This window comes from Eutrigla gurnardus, assembly GCF_963514095.1.
Source record: "Eutrigla gurnardus genome assembly, chromosome: 16".
Classification (NCBI taxonomy): domain Eukaryota; kingdom Metazoa; phylum Chordata; class Actinopteri; order Perciformes; family Triglidae; genus Eutrigla; species Eutrigla gurnardus.
In genome coordinates this window covers 8592094-8612226 of record NC_139927.1, presented here as the reverse complement: position 1 = coordinate 8612226, position 20133 = coordinate 8592094, and the positions used below count along the sequence as shown (strand labels likewise).

The 20133-nt window shown below is 43.5% G+C and overlaps 1 protein-coding gene across 10 annotated transcripts in view; it reads right to left on the bottom strand.

Annotated features, from left to right (window-relative positions):
• Window positions 1-20133, bottom strand: part of nhsl1b (NHS-like 1b) — an 89924-nt gene that overhangs the window by 22290 nt on the left and 47501 nt on the right. Inside the window, exon 1 of one of the 10 annotated variants that reach the window (XM_084030069.1) lies at window positions 16053-16362. The exons of 7 other annotated variants lie outside the window; for them this stretch is intronic. In XM_084030069.1, coding sequence (XP_083886195.1) covers window positions 16053-16245 — 193 coding nt within the window. In that variant the 5' untranslated portion in view covers window positions 16246-16362. Of the gene's footprint in view, window positions 1-556; window positions 848-16052; window positions 16363-20133 lie in introns of those variants that run through there. 2 more of the 10 variants (XM_084030071.1, XM_084030064.1) reach the window with 2 other exon arrangements.

Sequence of the window (20133 nt, the reverse complement as noted above, 5' to 3'; positions counted from 1 at the left end):
ATGCCTGACATGCAGACCTAGTGTGGTTTCCTTTGATGTCCAGATCAGATTATCGAAGTAAAAAGGCAGTAAAAAACGACTCAATTGTTCCAAGAAGAAGGAAGAAGGACCAACTAGAATAGCCGTGATTCTAAATGCTTCCAGCTGCCACCTTCACAAACGCCGTCGGACCATTTAGCGCTTATAGTTGTCGGCTGTGAGAAGTCTTGGCCCGGTGGTTACCTGGTAACAGGGTGCAACAGAAGGTTGTCTCTGGGCTCATCAGAGGCAGAAGTGAAGCAATGTGTCCCCAAGAAACCATTTGTTTCTATTAAAATCGTATGTATATATTCATCAAAGCTGCCACACATACACTTTTATTAAAGAGAAGCTTTAATGAAGACATATTTGAATTAAAAATTCTGACACTTGAATAAAATTCCTGTCAAAATAATGCAAAACAAAAGGAAACTGCAAATTCTAATCAGCGGCTGCTCATTTGTTTTAGTTTTCACGTCTAAAACTACTCATATGGCACATTAATGATCAATTAAGAGCAGAAGAAAATACATCTTACCCTTCCTTTTGAAGTATTTAATCACAGATTTTAACGAGGTCCCTATAAACACCATTATTCCAGTGGCGTGTGTCTACCTCTAAAAAAAAGAAGAAAGAGATAAAACTGTCCTTGTAAGGCACAAAAACAAAACAAAAATCCAAATCCAGAAAATAAGAGAGAAGACGGGATGAAGGCGTGCTGGTGTCGGCTCACGTTCTCACTACATGGTGGTTTAGTTAGGAGTGTGTGAGCGTCTACTATGCTGACAATAAGCCTCTACCCCTATCTCTCTCTCTCCAAACACACACTCAGTCCGCCACTCCCCCCTCAGGCAGTCCAGTCCTCAGAGACGCACACACAAACACACACACACACACACACAGCGGGAGGGGTGTAGGACCGGCCCCTCTGTTCCTCTGTGCTTTGGTTACCAAGGAGTTCTGGCTGCCTCTCCCTTCATTTCTCATCATCAGTCGTTCTCTTGCGCCCCCTTTCTCTCCCTACCCTCTCTTTCTTCTTTACTCTGCGGGACCGAGGATATAGCCGAAAGTTAAACATGCCTTATTAGAACGAACGGGCAAACTTGTGGTAATTTGCTGTGGATGTCGATTCTCATTTCACTCCCTCGCTCTCTCTTTCTCTTTTTTTCTTTTCCTTACTTTCTGCTCAGCTCAGTGTGTCTTATCACTTCGCGCCACTTCCACTGCGATGACAGACGGAATATTTATGCATCTAATTAAACTATCAGCCACCTCTTCAGGAGAACCTTGTACGTCCTTGAACAAAAGAAACTTGCTTTTTACAAGGTGCTCTCAGGAGGACGCAGCTCCCAGCTGCATGCAAAGTAATGAAGCATCACTACATACAGTACAACATTCAAAGCACAGACATTTCTACATTTATTTCTCTCATTTGATCTCTATTTGTACCATTTCATGATCTGTATCTGAGAGTGACAAAACATATTCTTCTTAAATAAAGACTTTGCTCTCCTTTTTCCTTCCCTGTGGATGTTTTTTCTATCAACGCCTCCTCCTCTGTCTGATCACTCCCAGCCTGCTGTGTGTGCACATGGCCACTGAATCTGTGCCACATGAATAAAGATCACATACAATCCTCCCATTGTCCAATCCGCTCACAATCACACACGCACACACACACACGCACACACACATTCATATACATGCAAACCGGCTCCTTTACACACCCATGACGGGAGGGCTGCCCCTCCCTCTGCGACGATATTTCTTTTCAGCCCAAATGGCTGATGAGGGGAGGGGGTGAGGGTGAGGGAGGGGGATGCAACAAGAGCCTGAATGGGACTGCAAATGATCCTTGAATTTGTGGGTAGAAAGGTTTCCTCTCACCTCCCCCCACCTCCACCCCCTCGACCTTGCTCGTCTAAACCGTTCAGCCTGACTCTGAAGTGCTGTAAACAACAGTTTGTATTTGTGCGTATTTGTTCATGTTTAGTATCATTCGTCGTTTCTCGATCGTCGGCCGTACGCTGCTCAATGTCTATTCACCGTATTCGTTTCTCGTCATTGAGTTATGAAGCTCTCAACGTCGGCGCACGTCTTTGTAAATGCCAGATTATTTTTCAAAGTGCAACCTGTGTTTGACGTTTTCATAAAATACTGCTTAAATAGGTTATTATCTTATGTACAATCTACATTAATGTTCACGTGACATTTATAGTTGAAAGGGCAACAAGTCACAACCAAAATTAAACTCCTACAACGTTTCAGTAATCCTATAATTATAACCATATATAGACTATTATAACCACAATCCACTACATATAGAAATCATTGTTCATCCAAAATCAGAGCTGGGCAGTGTGGACTTTAATTAAGAGCTGAAACAATACTTGTACTACTTAGTAGCTAATTTCCTTGTTGTTAATCATTGTTACTGGAATCTCTTTTCTTGGTCATACAAAATAAGAAATATGAAGGCATTGAGAAATTGTCAGGAGCATTTTATATTTTTGGACATTCTATACACTAAAAATGTGGATAAATCAAAAACAATATACACAAAACTAAAAGCCCTACTTCAGACTGAAAGTGACTGCAGGTCATCATGTTAGTCTGGTGAAATGTATGCGTGTCATGCAAACAAAGAGTTCCTCCGTGTCTCAAACTTCCATCCCCATGTCCATGTTCAGCAGCCTCTGTTTGGCTGCTTGTACTATCTGGCACGCGTACAGTATTAGGATCATTAATGCAGACGTGAGCCCAAGCGGCATCCCTCATTAAAGAGCCTATTGTTCTCATGACAGCGTTGACTTGCACGCACACGTACACACACGTACACACACGTACACACACACACACACACACACACACACACACACACACACACACACACACACACACACACACACACACACACACACACACACACACACACACACACACACACACACACACACACACACACACACACACACACACACACACACACACACGCATGCACAGCAGGGCAGACAGGTCAACAGCTCTATCCGCTGAAGGAGAGCTTCAAATCTAGGCCACATCTAGGATTAGGGCTGTCCATCCTTTCAGCCATACGTCCATACATCCTTCCGCTCATTCCCAGTGAAGAATGGAAGCCCCCCCCCCCAGTCCAAACAATATCAATCTTTCATCTGTTCATACTCCAAGCAGTATAGAAAGGCAGCGTGAAGGACTCTGTGCATGATTCTTGGAGCTCAGAGGAAGAGGCTTATTTAGCACGACACGATCAGTGATCATTATGAATATGATTAAAGAGCAAAATTAGCCCTTGATTATACAATGAATCTTGAATACCTAAGCAGATGCCTTTTTTTGCAAATTTTGCAAATTGTTCTAATATTTCCAAAATGACATCTTCAAAATGCTTTGTTTTGTCTAACCAACCAAATAACAAGCGATATTCAATTAAGACTACAGTTTCTTTGAAAGATGACTTAAATGACTAACTAATTAATGGTTCTACTAAATGCTGCAGCTCTAAATCATTCATAGAAATCCACACCATGAGCTGTGTACATGTGATGTTCTTTGATTCTTGCCAGATGAAACAATAGCTTGAGATAATTACAACAACCCGCTGAAATTGTGAGGTTTTCTCATCATTTAATTATTTCAAGCATTCAAACACAACATCGCAACACATGCTCATTAGTTTTAAAGCCTGCGGCAAGATAGGGATGGTCTCTTCTCATTAAACAACTAGGTGAAAAGGTGCTGACCCTCGGGAGAAAAAAAGGGGAAAAAACGGGCAATGCGAATAATTAACAAGTCTTATTGCAGGAGATGCTATTCATAGTCAACGGTGAATGTGTCAGAGTGATAATAAAAGAGACAGATTAATGAGGGGCTCCTGCTCTTCCTCCTCCTTTGGCTCTCCCTATAAATATGTCAGAGGCATCTACAGCTACACAGACTCTCACATATACACCCTAGGTTTTATTTTTTAAAGCCCAGACCGCTGAATTTAACGCCAATTCTCTCAAGACTGAGCCCCATCTTACAACCAATCCCCAAAACACACACTTTTTGCTTTCATTCAACATCAATCAAACATCCGTTTAAATTCCCAGAGTGCCTGAACCTGGCATCTACACACAGACACACCTCTCCCTCCATCTGACTGGTCTCAGCTTTTATTCCGCCTTAGCAGGGAGAGCTAAGCTGACCCCCTAAAACCCCTCAACTCGACCTGATCCACTGATGTCAAATCTCTTCCTCCACTTTTCTCTTCCCCTCTCTTTCTTCCTTCTTCCTCCACTTTTCTCTTCCCCTCTCTTTCTTATAGACATGAGCACTTTCATGACCGCCAGCGTAATCTAGCATGTATTGATTTTAGTATCCTTTCTTGCCCCCACTCTTTCTTTTCGTGCGTTCTCTTGTTCAGGCTTCGACCTTGCACACCTTCATATAAGCCGGTAGAAAACCTGTCAGGTGGAGATAAGCAGGGAAATGTGAGGGATGGGAAATGGGCATACGTATCTGTTGCACATGTGAGTGTATGCAAACACTACGCATCTGTATGTGTGCAGCGGCGCACAGCATAGTAGAGTTGTTACACATTTACACAGAGGCAAGGTTGACACTGGAAGGGCACTAGTTTAAAACCCAACTTAAGCTAAGTGAAAAAAAAGTACTCATCTTTCCATTAACAATCAAAAGGTAAGATGCCCTTTAAATTCCTGATAGCAGTTGTGCAGCATCAGTATTTGAATTCATTTCTAATTAATAAAATACATATTTACTCCAAAACCATCTCAGGTAATCAAAAAAAAAATAAAGACAGCCAAATAAAACCAAAGCATCTCTTCTAATTTGCAAACAAATTGTTTGGACTTGAACAAAACCTGTTCAAAAACCCTGAACTATGAATGAATAACTAAAAACACTCCATCACATGTCCCTTTCATCTCATCCCATCTCTCTTTCTGTGAATGTGAATATATAATTTAAAGCATCCACAGCAACATCCTCGCTCTTTAATCTTTTCCTCCCTTCTTCATCCCTGCATCCCTGTGAATGAAAGCGTAGCACCAGGGCTCAATGGGAACGCGATCGCTTTGGTCCTCAGAGACATAGAGCGAGGCATGAATTATCTATCGGCACATGTTGAGGGGGAGAAGGCGGAGATAGCATGGCATGAGGAAGGTTGGGGGGTTTGGTGATCATACAGTACATTTAAATGCAGATTTGTTTCCAATTTCTTTCTTAAAAAACAAGGACTGCAAAAACAAACCCGTTCACATTAGTGAGTAATGACATGAAAACAGCAAGACAGAGTTTTAGAGTTTTGATGACCGATAAACCCTAAACATGGGAAGGGTGAAGGTAAACATGGATAAGAGGGAAACAACCATCTACAGTGCTCATAAAAAAAGGCAGTTAACCTCAGTTAAACTTCAAACTCACTCCTGAATAAACACCTCTCTCTCCAACATGATACACACACACACACACGCCCAGAAAGCAAGGTGACGAGAGAGGCTCGGCTGAGTAAACAAGCTGTGATAACTGCTTATTCAGTGTTGTTCTGGCACTGATGGAGTTAGCATGGGGTAAAGTTCCCGCGCATCGGACACACACAAAAACATTGAGTAGCTCCAGCACTTGGAGAATGACCTTTTTCTGACACCAAACTCTCTCTCCCTCCCTCTCTCTCTCTCTAATTGCAGTTATGTCTGTTGAGCAGACAGAGGTTACCAGTTAACGGCAATCCTCCCCCCCCATCCCCTCTTCCAGTGTTTCCATCTGACCTACTCTATTGAAGCAGCTGGGATTCCATCACAATTCCATTCACGACTCCATCTCACACACACAATATACATTCACACAAACAATTATCGACTGTGTGCACGTACACATGTTAAGACAGACACAGACGGCAAACCCTTCTATGTTCACCATCAGAAAGTCAATGTTCCGTCAGCGGTGTATTTGCATGATTACATGGCGAACAGGACGGGGGTTAATGAGCTCAGTCTGAAGAGGACAAATGTACTTCAGGCTACTGACGTTACTCACAACATGTCGTTTTAGTGCCGTGGCAATTTAGAGCGGCTACTTGAGTAAATAGGAGTGTGTGATTTTAATGTGTGTCACACATTTTACACCAAATTGTACTTGCAGCATAACCTGGGTAGATTTGAAATACATTCAAGTCAGCAGAGAAAACCGCTGCGTCTGTGGGTACGCCGGGTTATTCTTCTGAATGAAAGGCAGTAGGGCCTCCCTCTATAGGCTGCTCCTTCTTTGTGATCCATGAGAAAAACCCTCCGAGTCTGGGTGACACCCGGCAAACTACGCCCCAAGCATGCACTCACCGCCACTAACCTAATCAGACTCTTTGTGTTTGTTTTCTGTTTCACGGGCTTAAGGATGTTAGCCTTGATGTGGCGACACACGCATACTATGTTTTCTGTTCAAAAACCATGTAGCTGCTCTCACACATGTGTGTGAATGTGTATGAATCACAAAAGGGCAACGCAATGCTAGGTCTGGAGAAATATGGAGATGGTATCGACCAAACTTTTCACAAAGACTTTAAAGAAGAAGGAAGTGATGGGAAGCAAAGTTTGCAGTCACAAAATGTTGAAAGATTCTTTGATGTGGTTGAGGCAGAGCCATTTTGCTGAGCAGCGATGCAAGGCAGGACAGAGGAGGCAGCGTTTAGAGGGACAAAAGGAAGGAGATGGAGGCGATAAAGGCCGCCGGGAGAGAAAAGTCAGGGGTGGAGGGCAGGGAAATGGATGAAGCAACAAGAGCGATGGATGGAGTGTGAATGCAAAACATCCATAGGTAAAGACTCACCGAAAAAACAGTTATTATACACAGACAGATATACAAAGGCCCAGCAGGCTTGGCGGTCATGCCTAATTTTCCCTCCCCTGGCGTCTGACCTAGCCGACCCCCTTTGAAATTCAAACCAGGATAAAAGAGAAACACAGAGACGAGATAGAGGATGCATGCATCTCTATTTGAGCAAGTGGACAGACGAGACTGCATTAAGTGTCTGGTCTGGACTGATAAACATCTTTTTGCCTCGGAGCAGCAGCGAAACAACTGAGAAAAGCCTAAAAACAAAGTGCTGGATTAAGTACACACTGACAGGGAGGTGTGCAACCGTTAAATAAGTCCTTCCTATACATTCATTTAACAAGCGAGCTTCTCAGCTGAATGTCCGCTTCGTCACAATAAAAGACGGCTCACTCTTAAAATGTACACGCCTGTTGAGCAGGGTGTTAAAACACCGTTGTTTTACAAGCAGCCCGATTTGCACGCCTGAGAGCGTTTGGTGCCTTCGGAGAAGGTGGCAGCTTTGTTGCTAACTTGAGGCGTTTTTATGTCCCTGTCAGGATGGATTTGTAGTCAACCGTCCATTTCCCCCCGGCAACAGTTTTCAATCAAATGTAATCTAACCCCACCGGTGGGTCAACCCCCTGAAGTTAGCAGGACAATAAGATGGAACTGAAACAAGGACGGTTGAATGTTGACGGGACTATATTCAGTGATTTAAGGGTGTTTGGATTGGCTGAGGAATTTTTAATTAAGTTTTGAGCCACTAAAAAAACTATTTATATGTCATAACATTTGGCACAGAGGCTATACCCTAATGACTTCAGTGTTTAAGAATAAGGACTTAGACAGTGGCGACTTGAAGTCTGTTTTGTCCTGCCACAGATTAGTTTAAAAAATCCATTGTTTTCATGTGTAACACTCCATGTTTCTATTGTGCTACAGCTGGTTAAAGCATCACAAAAAGATATTTCATTTCTGTCACTGTCAGTTCAGCAGGATTTATTAATGCAATGAAGTGTTTTCTATTCTGAATTCCCACTATTCACATGTAACATTGCCATGGTGTCATGAAATAATTTCCCAATGGAACGCTCCATTCAGCCACTGGCAGTGTAACATAAAGACGGACCCATGGCAGCCCAGACTACATTAGGAGCCATTACCATCCAGCCACCATGTCTCCAGTCATATTGACTCGTGGCCCTTCTCACTCTCCTGTGGACCCTCAAGAGGATCCACCATATCAATACCCACAAAGCCTGAGTGCGTCTGTGTGGCTTACATCAGGCTGACATCATTGTGTGTATGTGTGTACATGTTAGTGTACAATCTACTGCATTTAGACAACAGACCTAATCACATACTGGAGTCTAGACCTTAAAAGGAGGCTAGAATACTGTGTTGCATCCCTGAACACTTTATTATTTTGGTGTCTTTGTGTACATGTAAGCACATTGTCTTATAACCTACATACCGGTATGCAAGACCGTGTGTGTGTGTGTCAACAGCATAAACACACACAAAGTCTTGCATATATAGGTTAGAAGACAATGCATGTGCCTTTAGTCAACATGCATACAAGCATGCAACCACACACAACTTAGTATGCACATGCATGTACACAATGGGACGTAGGGATGCCTGCACATACACAGCTTTATGTTCGCTGCCACACTTCTCTCCTGACCTACATTTCAACACCAGGGCTGTCTGCTCTTCTCTCCTAAGGGCCTGTGTGTGCATATATCATTAATCCAATTTTGTAATTATCTTAACTCAGGAAATGCCATAAATCTGACAAAAACACACAGATGCAATACACGGTGGAGGGCTGCACTTGTACTTATCCACTGTATTCCCTTTTTTAGTGTGTGTGTGTGTGTTTCTACAACACTAAACTATGAAGCCCCACACACACAAACCTCACAACCAACTTGATTAAAAATGTGATGTGAATAATTTGCAAGCTAATGACAGGAATAAATAGGTAGCAGCTGGAATATTAGTTCTCTCACTTTAACTGTATGATGAAGTAGTGTCAATATTTCACCGCACACTTTACTCTGAAGGCATTTAGCCGACACTCCAATCAAGAGTGATTTATCAAGACAACAGCAGCTAGCTAGCCAGCTTAGGTATACAGCAGTATGTTGCTTCTGCTGTTACCATGAGCCTCGTGCTCAGGCTCAGGCTGCTGATGAGAGGGTCCTGTCTGATTTAGACAGAGTGGCATAGAGCCAGACTGAGCTAATTTAGGTTAAGTGCCTCCAGTAGCTCAAGGGCACAAAGCAACAAGCCACCTGGGGCTAGCCTGTAACACAAGGGGGTAAGCTGAATGTGTGTGTGCGCGTGTGTGTGCAGACGCAGGGCTACCAACAGGAAGTGGGTTAAAGCCATAACCTACAATGTGTGCATGTGCGTTTCTCTAAAGTTCCTCCATTGCTGGAGCAAAACTGAGCAGATTTGCCGTTTGACCCACTTCCCACATTGCATTGCACCTCACTTCATCATCACCAACAACAGTAGGTCATATGGGGGGTTGCAACACCAAACCATCCAATCAACAATCAGAAATATGACCAATTGACCAGTGACCACAAATCAGGGAAGTAAGCAAGACAATCAGCCTGGAGGCAGCAAAAATCAAGTCGGATGCAAATTCTGGTGGCTGGCATTGATTGCTGTTATTAACCAATAAGTTTACACTGCATGACTGGATTTGACTCTGTTCACCAGGCCCACATTGATCCAGTTTCTCTCTCTTCTCTGTTAGTTGGTTTGTTAGAGGATGTTCTGCACATTGTTTTCACAAACCCTAATAAACCCTAATATCACCACTGACAACTCTAAATAGATTGCAAACAGCAGATCTGTCGTTTGTGCTCTTTGGTGATATTTTTGTAAAAAAACGACAACAAAAAAACCCTTTCTATGAATGCTTAGTATCCATCACATTAAATCAACCAATTGGCAACAAGTTTGCAGGGTTTGCTGAATCGCACTTATACAAGCAAGCCTGACAGACGACCTTTAAAAACCAGAGCACATACTAACATCAGATATTCAGGACTGATACAAAAAACAGCAACAGTCATCATCATTGTCATCATCACCATCAGAATGTATTGATACTCAGCAAAGACCGAGGGAGACGAGAGGTCATGGTCAGCTGCAGGACAACCCCTGCTGTAGCTGTGGTGCTCGCTGACTGAAAACTGCTCTCTTTAAGCGTATCAATATCAACACAGGTGCTACACATAAATGTTATGCTGTAAGAACGCAGTCCTGCCATAGAATTAAAAGGAATGCAGTTTTAATCCCAAGACTGAGAGGGTTAAATATGTCTCAGGACAGGCTTAGTGCTCATAAGATAACATGGATCAGTATCATCTGTAAAAGACACACACACACACACACACACACACACACACACACACACACACACACACACACACACACATACACACACACACACACACAGATAGTGGGATTGGTGGTTTCATCTGACTTATCAAGCAGACTCAGGGAGGCACACAGGTGTGTATGTGTGTGCACATGCATGTGATAAGCCTGGGTTCCTCCATTGATAATCCTATGTTGAGAAAAAAGAAGGACCCCAAATCCACTTAACCCCTCCCTCTCTCCTCCTCCCCCTTCCTTCTAAACCACCACTTCGCCTTCCCTTCCCACTCCCTCAGTCTCTGTCCCTCCCCCTTCTGTCCCATCTGAGCAATAATGACAGGATGGAGGCATTAATAGAGAGGGAGAGCGCAGACCTGGAAGAAATGAGTGCGACCTCCTAATGGGCCCTGAGGGAAACGAGACTAGCTCCCTGATCAAATACTCCCAACATTTAAGACCATCATTATTCCAAATTAAATTCCACGTGACACCCCATATGTCTCATTTTGGGGTGGATAAATGGCTGCATTCTGTCTGATTGGCAATTAATCCAACAATAATTTGGTAACACTGGGAGCCATCAATTTAGTCTCACACCGTGTTTTACTGTGTGTGATCCAAAGTAATGTCTATCTTGGTGAAAATTGATGAATCACAGATAATCAACTTTGGAACAAACGACTGGAAGCACTGCAGTTTCATCCACTGAATGGGTCCATCTGCCAGTCTGTATAACACCGCCACCTTGTGGTGGAGATCAGCACCGACTGACACAAACGTAATTGGTTTGTAAAGTGTCATCCTGCATAGTTCTCTTTGTTTAAAAACAGTCTCGGAATGGAGTTTCTGCTACAAACAAACAAAATTAGAGGCAACTGGTCAACAGTGCACACTCCCCTGTGGTTTAACAAGCAAAGAAAATGGCTTTCTCCACATTTTTCCTTCTCTTTTTGTCTTTAACCCTAATCCATCTATGCATGTTGAGTGGAAAACCCTCGACAAAAAAGAGACGTTGCTATGGTGACAACAACTCATTAACGAGACTGATTTAAAGAGGCTCTTAAAATCACTTTCTCTCCCCTCCCTCCCTTCTCTTTCCTTTTATAATCAGCCTCTATGGGGGGACATGAGCTTTTCAGAGGTTTGGCTATGCTTTCTGAGGCTTAATAGAACCTCCAGCTGATTGGGACATAAAGGGGCCTGTGGCTGAGGGGAAGGCAGGAAGAGGGAGCCCGGTGTTTGGGTATACAGGGGGAGTGAGGGGGTCTCAGGTTGATGAGAGCTAGATGAAGGGGGGGGAGTGTCCTGACCAGTGCAATCAGATTATTCGAATTGTTGAGTGTATATAGTGAGTATTTTTTGCAGATGTTTATATTTATGCAAATAAAACATTCTAATACTGAGCTACGACATCAATAAAAGTACATCGTGAAATACAGTAGAAGCTTGTAAGCTATGAACGCAACAATTAAGAATTTGAAATATTTCTTTGAAATTGTCCAAAAATAAGCAACAGTATTGTTAACTGTGCATACAAATGTTGACACATTTATCGATGTGTTTGTTGTTCAGATTATTTGCTTTATTGCTTAGTGTGTAAAATGTAAGATCGTCTTCAAATTGCTTGTTTTGATTCTCACTAGTTTGCGGTATACTACTGATACCTAAACACATGAAAGTTACCGTGAGGGTAGTGTTATTGTCCTCGGATTAAAAGCAGATTGTGCACTTTGTGGGAACCGTACAGTAGAAGTCAGGAATGTAACCATGAGAGCAGACTGGCCAGTAGGGCAAACGGGGCCAAAAACCTCAGTGGTCCAGACTCAAAGCAGCATGAGGTGGAAAAAAGCTCCCTGTAATTGCAGCACTCATTAAAGAAATGAGCTGTGACGCAGCCAGGGAGTGATTATCCTGCACTAAGGCACAATTAGATTTTTCAATTACTAACAACAAGACCACGGTTGAAATGATGCCGGCTAAAGAAGAGGGCAAAAGCTGTTGCTGAAGTTAACACACGCCAGATTAGCTCTTGAAATTGCATTTGTTTTCTGTGCTGATGGCAGCACTTATGGCACTAACTCTTACATTCATTACAAAATAGTTTTTTTCAGTTTCATCTTATCCTGACTTCTTATTTTATAGCATAGTTTTATCATGCATGAAAAATGTACTTTATATTTTGCTAATGATGTAACTAGATGTTTGTTACTCGACTGCAAGCATGTTCAACACAGAGAACATAAAATAAATGAACACCTCAGTATTCCTCACCATCCATCATAAATATAGACACCAGATTAACAGATTGCATTAAATCCACAGGTGACACTTCACCTTTGCAATGATACACGCATATACTCAGGAACCAGAGATCCAAGATACATGCTAGCTGAATTTCTGCATGTGCCATGTTATCAAGTGCCATCATCATCTTGTGCTTCCAGAATCTGGTTGCCATATGGTGCAATACACCAACCAAACCTCCAGGAGGCTCCCTTTGTAAACCGGACAGCAGACGCAGAACACACACAACATACTTTTCACATACATCAAGGAGATACAAGCACTTCACTTTTTAAGCAGACAAAAACAGTGGAAGAACTAGGTCGCTAGCACGGTTGAAACAATTAGTTGAGCGACAGAAAATGAATGTGCAACCATTTTGTTAATTTGATTCATTGTTTCAGTTTTTTTGTTTGAGGCAAACATGCTCCTAAAAGGTGAGGATTTACGGTGAGGAGCAACTCAAGACAAAGGCAACAGAGAAAGTAATATATGTGAAGCTAAATGAAAAAACTCAATTACCTGCCAATATTTGTCAGTGATGACTTCATTAGCGGTTGATCACACATGATGGAAGAGCACCTGTTAGCCAATCACTAGCCAGCCATTGCCTATTAGGCCTTTAACAAGTTGAGAGGTCTCCATCTGTTAGATACACAGCAAGCTATGACCGGGTGATCACACTTCACATCCTTTATCTCCTAAACAAATGAACGTGAATTGGACTGCTTGCTTTTATATTCAAAGTGTATAAATGAAGAAGAAAAAAACAGCAGACATGCAATCATTCAGGGGGAAAGGGGGACAGAAGATTGTTGCAGACAGTTTCTTTGAAGCAAAACAGAGCCTTAACCCATTTTACAGTTGAATGATCTAAGCAACCCCTGACCCCCAATTCCCAAAAGAGAGTGAAAGTGTGTGTGTGTGTGTGTGTGTGTGTGTGTGTGAGAGAGAGAGAGTGAAATCCCCCTCTTCCCTTCATCTCATTACGCTGCGTGTCATGCTCTCTCCTCTATTGTTCTGCCACCTCCAACTTGTTATTGGGGGGTTTTCATGCACATTCAGTAAGTGTGTACTTGTCTTCACTCATCTATGTTTGGGCATGCACGAGTGCAGCTGTAAGCCTTCAAACTAATAAATCTTGTTGTCACGAAAGGTATTTCACTGAACGGTTCACTGCATAGCCTGAGACAAATACTGGCTACTGTGTCGCCTTAAGCTCAAACAGGGCACTGGTTTAGAATTACTTCATATAACATTTTACCGGCACCATCATGACTGCTGGTCATTTTAATTCCAGGGTGGCACTCTTAATCTACTGCCCAGGTTTTTTATCACCAAAGATGGGAAATGTGGTTATGTCTGTGTGTGGAAGACAAAGAGCTGAGGCCGAGACCAAACCCCTGCTGGATCCCACCGCCACAATTATATTACCCTAACTGATTCTCACCAGCACTTCCCCACGTAAATGCTGGCCGCATTTCATTTGGCCTCATCTAGTTACTCTACAAGCCCGGGCCTCCCTCAGGTACTCTTCCCTCGGGAGCTTTTGGCGCTGCTTGGTCGATCGCTGAACCGGCCTTCTCATTGAGGAATTACTGGAACACCTGCTCCACCACTAAACTGATGTCAAATAGATGAAGGCTAGGGGGTGAGCGGATGGAAGAAAGTGTCCAATCTACTGTAAGAAAATTAAGATTTATATAAAGAATGTGGGTCAGTCAGAAAACAGGAAAAGAATAGTGTGATAACTAGGGCTGCATAATTAATGGAAATTCTATTAAAATCCCAACATGATGTAGTGCTATTTTCAAATAGTTAAATGGTGAAATGAAATTGCAAAAATACAAGGCATGCAAGGCAGGGAGACAGAATGAGGAGCATGCATACAGGAAGACAGACACAAACACACACAAAGGACCGAGTAGAGAAACTCCAATTTGAGCGTGTTTGTGTGTATGAGGGTCGTCTGTTCAGCGGTGCGTGAATACGGAGCGACTGGGAGGTTGATTCAACCTACAGAGCCCAGACAATACTGTACCCATGGCAGCGACATCTTGAGCTGTCACGGCGTGTTAGTCAAAGGAGGCGTGAGGAAGGGCTGCACTCGTCTGTTGTAGCATAGTGTTACACTGAAGAAAGGTCTTAGACTTCAGAAATAAGTTATCTAAGTGGATGGACAAATACTTACAAAGTAAGATTACAAAGAATACAAAGAAATCTCCCGTTCTTAGACTTGCTTTTTCATAAGAATTTTGTTCTTTCTTGAGCATTTTTTGCAAATAAATAATGCCCGCGTGGCAGAGCCTGTCACATCCTTCAGCACTTTCTCTTATCTCCCGAATGGCTCCTTTATGTCGAGGTGGAGGGGGAAAGTGGGTCACCTCTGTAACCCCAGCAGTATCAGCTCCATCACCCCTTTACCGTCAGCTCTGTTACACTTCCCTGCAGGCCTGGCCCATCACCTCCAGCTGCCAGCTATTGTATTGTTCCCAGGGGTGGCCACCGAGGGGTGTTATGATGTCCTAATGTCCCAAAAGAGAGTGAAGTACGGTCTAGATGCAAGCATGCATGCAGGCATACATTCCTTATGACACACATTTGCACATTCAAAGAGGCTGATCATACATAGTGCATGGGAAAACAAATGCATGCTCAAACACACATCCAAGCACTTGGAATTCCTAAAGTATAGTGAACTAGAAATCAAACATCCATACACAAATAATGTACGGTTACGCGGATTTCACAGACAGAAGCTAATGCGCAATATGGCAGGTCATGTATTTCAGCATTAGTGACAGTATTCATGAAAGCCTTTCCCTGAGGGTCATCCAGTTCTTGCCTTGAGCCTGGAGCCTCGCCACCACACCAAAGTCCAAAAGTCTCAGAGGTCACAAAGCCACAATCTGTATAGATGCCGCACGAGACGCCCAGCATAACACACACACACACACACACATAAAGATGCACACCTGCACACACCGAGACAGAAAGCACAGATCACTCAGTTACAAGGGGATGGAAATCAACTAATAGGAAGAGACAAAGCCCAGCTTGGGCAAAGCTTCCGCCGCATATGTCGGGAGTGTCTGGCACCGTGACACACATCGTATAATTAATGCCCACAAACAGCTCAGGTGACTTAAGTTCTCTTTGAAGCGGGAGCCTGTTTCCCAACCAAGAAAAACACCACAATCATTACTGGAGCAAAACAGCAATGTGGTGTCACGTTAAGTCTGCTAAGTCTTACTAAGAGGCTCACAGAGACTGCTACCTGGTAGTCCCGCTCTTAAGTTGAAGGCAAGAACCCCCTTATTATAAAATTGTCTTTGAGTTCAAAGAGAGAGGATAAAAGTACAGCCAAACCTTGACAACAGTCTGATGCATACAGACACATGGAGCTAACGTTAGACAACACTTAAAATCTCTGGCAAACTAACATTTTGTTTGTTCAAACTCCACAAATTCAAGCTGACAAACTTTACAAGAGTGAATATGAGCTGCTTCTGTACCTTTGCCATCCTGGAAGATTTGTGCTTTTCCCGGTGAGCCTTTGAAGATTGGGCCAAGTAGTGGTTTGGGTGTCCAGAGAGAGTCCGGTCTCTGATGGACCTTTGACACTGAAAGCAGACGTTTGCGCAGGCCGCCCTCAGGCCTGGCGGGCCTGGGGCTTGGGAAGGCCTGCGGCTGGAGGCTGTTCCCCATCTTGTTGGCGGGCAGGAAGGAGCAAAGAGTTTGTTTCTGGCCAGGGGGGTCCTCATAGCAGGCCCTTTGCCAGCAGCTGACCACCGGCTTGGAGGAGAGGCAGTGCACGTATGTGATCATCCCCTGCTTAGACCTAAACCCCTCCAACGCCCACCCTCCCCTGTGCTATCCAGGACCAAAGCCCCCCAACTCCTCCTCCTTCTTGCAGGACCCTATCTGTCTCTGGACTAGCAATGGAGGTGCTGGAAAGGAGGGGTGAATGAAGGAGACCTCCCCTCTTGCTCCAAAACCCTCAATAGGCTTCCCCCTGTCTTTCAGGGAAGATAGGACGGGGGTTTGGAGGTTTCTGCAACCCACAGGGGACCCAATCCCCCCTCCGTCTCCTCCTACGGTTTTTGTCCTTCCTCTCCCTCTCTCAGGGGATCCTATTGACTTGCATTGATTTGCCTGACAAAGGAAGGCTATGCACAGTGTTAGATTACAAGATTTAACTCCAGAACAAATATTTCACAGAACTATTGCAGCATACAGCTATTAAAAATCCTGAGAGACTATAAGCCAGACATCTGGTAGACACCCCGGGAGCTTGCAAAAACAGGATTTCTGCCCCTCAAATATGACCAAAAGTTCTTTCAAAAACACACCAAAGATGAAAAAAAAAAGTTTTACAAAAGGGCAGTGCCACAGTGAAAATACCTGTGGTTAAAGCATGTTATTCTTCTAAAAAGCTGTGCTATCCTTTGCAATGACTCAGAAGCATCACGACAACTTGTGCGAAAGATGATCCACAAAAAGTCAAGAAATCAGTTCATGACCAAAAATGGTGAGCGTCTAATTTGTTCAATATCTTCCAACAGAGTGTTCAGACAAGTTTGCAGTGTCTCTTGAGCGTCCTCCGTCCTCTTTCTCAATCCATCCTGGACAGAACACCACCGATGCTCCCTCTCAGCTCCTCCTCCCTCCCTCTTTCCTCTGCTCCTCAGTGCTGCTGTTCTAATCTGTAAACCCAGATTATCCAGCCTCCAGCCCTAGCCTCCGATTGTGGCAGACACACACACACACACACAGATGGACACCAGGCTGAAGATAATTAACTACATCACCTTCAGTGCTCAAATGTGTAGAAGTTCAAGAACACTTGGCGTGATATCAGTCAGCTGGTTAACTCGGATGACGCAAACTCAAATGCGAAGAAAGCTGCAGGCGTGGCAAATATCAAGCTGCTGCCTCGTGTTTACACTCGCTCGACCGATGTATACACGATCTAATTATTTCAAGTAGACAAAACGCACACAAGGAAGACACGTTTCAAAGCTTCGATAAGTTACACTTGAGCTGAACTAACAGAGGAGCAGAGTGAGGCACAGATGGACCAAGAGGTATTTACCTGACAGCCTAATAAAACAGATGTAAGCATAGCCAGCAGCAGATGAACACAGTAAGCAGCTAAACACAGGTTAAGAGTAGCCACACAAACTTCAGACTAACCTGCCAAGTGTGTAAGTGTGTGCATGATCCTTAATCAGCTTGGTAATGAGGTAGGCTAACCTTATTGATATGATCAGATTAATAGACCAGCAGAGGACTGGACAAAAGGAAAGACAGGATACTAGTGATGGCACATTTTCCAATGAAAAGTCAACCACCAGATATGCAGACATTAATGAAAACAATGTGAAAAAGACATGAGAAAAATTAAAAAAAGATGGCAAGAACTTCTTGACAACACTAAAGTAAATGTCTCCCTCTGGTGGACGCTGACACCATACAACAGACATACTCTTCTCTGGTTCCAACTTCTCCAATGTAAGGATTTGCTTCTTTTCTCTGTTTCATGTCATTGTAAACTGAACATTTTTAAAACATCACCTTAACTGTGTGAAAGTGGGATGGACACTTTTTTATACATTTCATAGACTGAAAAATAAATCGGCAGATTACTCCATAATGAAAATAATCGTTAACGGCAGCCCTGCTACGCTCATGAACCTATTACAACTTTGTGGGAGTAGGGAGAGACTGTCAATGTGTGTATTTGTGTGGTTGTGGCCCTGCCAAAGCCTCAGCGGATAGCCAGAGGCTAAAACAGCCATTACCGATGGTTATCATTTCCACAGCACGGGTGAGTCAGCCAACACACAAGCTGATTACAAAACCAAAACCACTGCGCACACACACACAGATCATAATGGACAAACCACTGCACACACACACATATAAAACACCGGGTGGACACGTAGCCCACGGGGCGAGCCAAAAGATTCAGACCGTGGCCTAAATTGCACTTAACACCGTTGTTGCCCCAAATCCACCAACACATAGACACAGTGGGTCATAATGTTCACACGGAGAACAACATCAGTGGGCGTGTAGTCATGCAGACCTGCACGCATAACAGGTTTTTAAAGTGACACACAGACAAACAGACATTATTGGCATTTTTAACGAGGAGGTACGTCTTCATGATGGTGACGGTCGTATACTCAAACACACACACATATCAGAACAAATGTCGCGTGTGCCTCACTTTGGCTGTGAATGTTCAGGTCTTGTCCAGACCCCGCATGCACGGCAGCCAGGCTCTCCCAGCCCACTGTCTATGAATGGGGATTATGTCTGGTGTGCACCCAAATCTTGAACAGTGCAACATCCAGTTCAAGCAGGGAGGGATAATATTGTGTATCAATGCATGTGTTTATGTGCTTGTGTGTATATAAACTCTCCTGTGTCTGAATATTGTGTGTGTGTGTGTGTTGTGAGTGGGGGAAGGCAAAACGGATGGCTTTAGCGGAGGGACAATGGTTACCGTGGATACGCATAGATCTGAATGGAATGAGAGGAGCACCTGCACGCTGAGTTACTCCTCGGACTGGGGAAGTCATCCAGTCGTCCACAGGGGGTCGGCCATTGTCTTTTTGAAACTTCACCCACAACAAAACCTTTCCAGCATTGTCCCTGAAAACACCAGCAGCTTAACGCCCTCCTCCTAACAAACCTCCTCTCATACTAAAAATACAGTAAGTCCCCACTTAGTGACTCCTAAATCTTTCAAAACTTTTGAGATTTTCCCCCAAAAATAAACTCCATGAATTTGTAAACACTTTTCACTGAAGTACTGACAGAGTCCATTCACAGGTGATTGGAACTTCAACATCTATTGTTTCCCTACCAAGACCAGAGATCTCGTTCTCTTTTGGAAGAGTTTGACTTCCTTAGAGGTCAACATCTCGCTCTAAGGTTCTTCTTCAAGTCCCATGCTGGTATAACATTTTGCATAATTAGCTTTTGCAAAAATGATCAATGGGGGCAATTAAACATTAATTTAAAATTAGGTTCTGCAACGTGAGGATTAAAGGGACTTAGGGCAGGATTTGTGAAAAAATAAACATTCACTTTAAGTCTTTTAATGCTAATGGGTGATGAAGCGTTCAAAACCAAAAAGAATGAGACCACACACATATCTCCCCATTGCCTTGAACAGGCTGTGTGCTGCATGATGTACTGCAATTCGTGGTCCGAATTTCCCGCGCAGTCCGGCGGACGTGACGTCAAATGACGCTGAATGCGCGTACTCGACGGCTTGGAGACCAGAAGAAGACAAGCGCGGTGGACTCAAGTACTGTATGTGTAGTAATGGACTCTGCTTCGGCCGGAAAACGACCCACCACCACACAAAGTCCACTACAAAGTAATACCAAGAAGAAAACGAAGGTTTTATCAGCGGCAATTCGTCATCCTAAAGTTACACTAAAATAAACACTTGTTTACTTACTTCGTGGCTTGACATGATGCGGTTCGCAGATGTATGCTACCAACGTAGTTCCGCGGAGGCATGTGCGGAGGGCTTGTAGTAAACAGTCACGTGAACAGCGAGTAAATAAATAACCG